The sequence below is a fragment of the Monopterus albus genome, unplaced genomic scaffold, assembly GCF_001952655.1.
Source record: "Monopterus albus unplaced genomic scaffold, M_albus_1.0 scaffold41.1, whole genome shotgun sequence".
Lineage (NCBI taxonomy): Eukaryota > Metazoa > Chordata > Actinopteri > Synbranchiformes > Synbranchidae > Monopterus > Monopterus albus.
The window spans coordinates 3,865,287-3,869,183 of record NW_018127921.1 but is presented as its reverse complement, the minus strand read 5'-3'; the positions used below and the strand labels follow the sequence as shown (position 1 = coordinate 3,869,183).

At 40.7% G+C, this 3,897-nt stretch overlaps 1 protein-coding gene across 2 annotated transcripts in view; it reads right to left on the bottom strand.

Annotated features, from left to right (window-relative positions):
- Nucleotides 1-3,897, bottom strand: part of LOC109959816 (ELKS/Rab6-interacting/CAST family member 1-like) — a 132,836-nt gene that overhangs the window by 82,008 nt on the left and 46,931 nt on the right. For both annotated transcript variants that reach the window (XM_020599494.1, XM_020599493.1), the window contains exons 5-6: nt 2,172-2,428; nt 1,892-2,063 (exon numbers count right to left, since the gene is read on the bottom strand). In XM_020599494.1, coding sequence (XP_020455150.1) covers nt 1,892-2,063; nt 2,172-2,428 — 429 coding nt within the window. The remainder of the gene's footprint in view (nt 1-1,891; nt 2,064-2,171; nt 2,429-3,897) is intronic.

The following is a 3,897-nucleotide window of genomic DNA, read 5'->3' as shown; positions in this document are numbered from 1 at the left end:
GCTTCTCTCTTGCAGAGGCGCTAGCTTTTAGCCTCCTTGGGTCAATCCGTCCATCCACATCCTTGAATCTGTGAGGAATGTCACTAACAAAGCAGACGCCGTTTTACCCTCAAATGTGAATGAATGATCAAACCTGACCGCCGGAAATTATGCTAATTCAAGCAATTAGTTCCCATATTTGTCAACTTTAGGTTGGTCTAAAATATAAACAAAAATTAAAATAAAAAACTGATTTCAAATGAAGAAATACAGTTTTATTGCTTCAAATTCTTGAAAAGGATGCAGATTTTTCCTACAGCTACACACAGTAACCTATTGCAAAAAAGAAAAACTGCAGGTATTTAGTAGATCTACATTTCTTTTCCTTTTCATTTTTCATTTTCAACCGCTTAATCCCTGAACGGGGGCCGGAGCCAATCCCGGCCAGCAATTGGGCACACCCTGGACAGGTTGCCAATCCATCGCAGGGCTAACACATAGACGAACAACCACACGCACACACACACTCCTATGGGCAATTTTAGAGACACCAATCAACCTAAGCTGCATGTTTATGGACTGTGGGAGGAAGCCGGAGTACCCGGAGAGAACCCACGCAAGCATTTCTTTTCCTAAAATTCTCAAAATCCTCAATAAAATCTTTGAAGTTAATAATTTAACTACCCTAATTTACTGAGCTACATACAATAAAATTCTGTCTATATGACTCTATATCACAACTAGTTCGTCAAATGAAGTAAATGCAAAGAAGTGGAAGTGTAGTGGTAGATAAAGGCACAAAAAGAGAAAGAAAGAGGTAGAGTGAGAGAATGAAAACAGAGGGGAGGACACAGCAGTATATGCACCAGTGCTTTCCTTTGGAAGAAACACTAACAAAAACAGCTAATGCATAAGCCGGGAAGCAAATAACACATATGTAAAGGGGGTAGTAGCGAGGCATGGCTTAAGGCCCTTGGATGAATGATCATGAGCATCCACACATACTCATATGCACACATGAACTCAAAAATCCCAGGGAAAAAAAGACCATTCTCACAAGTGATGGCTAATATTTAAAGAATTTTGAACTACTCTCTTTTACCTAAGGGACGTTGCAAGGACTAGTGAAAAATAAATGTCAGCAGTGCAGCAGGAAGTCTGCAAGATGCCTCATAGAAACCTTAGATTATTTACTACTGTAATATTCAGTTAATAAAACTCTCTTTCATTCAGGCTTTCTTGAGGTGTTTTCTGCATTGCAATTAACAATATCTTTTGTCAAATTCCATAAAAACACATAAACACTGTAAAGCAGACTGATGCAATGTGAAGCAACATGGGCCAGAAAATATGTTGGAGACAGAAATACCCTGGAGGTCTCTCCTACATTAATTATATTTTAAAGCCTTATTCTCTATGACAGAATTATGATGCGTCATTTGTTCCTGAGTATGTGTGTGTATGAGAATTTCTCCCTCACAGCTGTGGCCCATGGTGCGTTTGGATCTGGTCCTGAAAGGCAAATCTCAAGATCAGCTGTTTTGCATATTTTCAGGAAAACTGAAACAGTTGTTAACCTTGTCATTAACACCATCTTGCCACTAGAGGAAGCTGTTGTATAAAACAATAAAGATGTTGATGACCAGAGAATTAAATCAGCTGACAGAGATGTTACAAAATTCAAGCAGGAGAGAGAACAAAAACATCCCTGAGTACTTGAAGGTGTGTGTGTTGAGTTTTTTTTTTGTGTATTAAAACAGAAATCAGACCAGAAGCAGCCAAAGACCTTACCGGGAGATGGCAAAGGTTTGATTTGCACACACTGCCTGACTCTCACACTCTCACATTTGTCACACTAGGGTGTACACAAAACCACACACAGGAATACTTCTTCTTTGCCAGTCATACACACCTCTCTGAGTTGTAGCATCTCCTTGTCTTTTTGTTCCAGTAGGCCCTCCAGTTGGTGGATAGTCATCTCAGCATCAGCCAGTCGCCTCGTACGTTCGTGGTCCTCTTCGGTTGCCCGTGATGACAAGCCTTTACTCTGCAACATTTCCAGTAACTTCTTTATTGACTCATCCCTGTTAGAAAAGAATAGTAGAAATATAAGGACAAAATGATGGGAGTCAAAAACATTAAATGAATTCACACTAGAACCAACCTCCCCTTTCTCTGCCCTCAGTCTTTACCTGGCAGTTAGTGTTTGTTTCTGTGTATCTATCCTCAGCTCCATTTCTTCCACAGTCTTCCTCAGGAGGAAGAGTTCTTTGACCTGTCGCTCATACTCGCCGTGCAGATGCAGGAAGTTCTCCTCTGTCATTTCCTGAGGGGGGATAGGCTGGTTTCCGAGGCGACCTGACTCAGAGTAATCGGACTGGAAGAGCTGATTGAGATCTCGCTGAATTCGCAGCTCATCTTGTAAAGCCTGGATGGTGCACTGAAGATGCTGGAGGCAGAAAAAGAAATTAAAGCTATACAATGTAAGCAATTACAGGACAGGGATGTTGAAAAGATTTTTACTATTCTATTCCACAACAGGATTATATAAGTCTGGCATGGTTGTTAATCAGTGCTACTGGATTCACCTTTATTGTACCAGGAGCTGAGATTTTTGGCTTTACATGGCACATTTGAAGGCTGGGTTATAAATCAGGCTATGCAAGAAACTGCCCCAAAACCTAGGTACCTGGACACAAGAAGCCCTTATTCCACTATGTCAACAGGTTTCTGGTTATTCCATGGTACAATTGTGAAATTTGATGTCACTTGCATTTTGTTATACTATAGAGCCTTATGTTGGTATATTGTCTACTTGCCACTTGCTGTTGCCTTGCATGAGGATATATACATAAGTGCACATTGAGAGCCGCTCTATCAGAGTCAAATTCCTCATGTCCAGCACACCTGGCCAGTAAAGCTGATTCTGATTATGATCTGCTGAAGTAATGCTGACTATGTGTCAAAAGCAAAGGTGGCATGTTTCCACTTTTATTTGGCCCCTGACTGGAGAACAACCCAGGTCAGACTCAGAACATGCTGGAGGGATTATATCTTCCAGGAAACATGAGAGCATGTGGGGACCACCAGGAGAAGCACTCTGCACTTGTTTTGGGAGACACCCTGATTAGAGGAAAGAAAACACTGGATTGGTGCATCCTAATGGTAGCTGGTGTGAATCCGTAAAGCCCAAAGAGGTACTGTATGATAATGATCTATGATACAAATAAACAGTTCATGAGCATAGTGCATCATAACTGCAACGGTTATGGTGCACTGAGTTTGACTATTCTGTACTTGGATCAGTAAACAAAATATATGGATCTAGCCTGACCTTAAGCAATGTGTGAATAAGTGACTGGCAGGCTGGGAGAGTATACAATAACCGTGTCATAAAAAGTGTGTTGGCAGGTTAGTATCACAACCATCATGACTGAGGACATGACCTGACTACATCTGAGTCAAATAGAGTTTATAATGTTTGTTCATATGTGTGTGATGTCAACATGATGTCCCCAGGATTTTTAAAAATGTGTCACACATAACCAACAGAACAACAGCCAGGTTGCCATGGAGTATTACCAGAGATAAATATAATAAAGGTAGGAAAACTGCTGAGAGAGAAGTGCAGTAAACAGGAGATTAAAAAAGGAAAAGAGAAGAGAAGAAAGAACGATAGAGGTTAGAAAAGGCAGAGATGCTATCACTTCCCGGCAGCCATCACTGATGAGAGAAAGAACAAGATTAAAGGAGAAAGAAAGAGACAGATGAGTAGGGAGGCAAAGAACAACAATTCTTAGATTATTCATTCTTAGAAGAAAAAGGAAGTAGAAGAGAAGAGGCAAAAGCAGCATACACTGTATGCTCGTCCAAACAAGCACACATACAGTGGGGCAAATAAGTATTTGATACACTGAC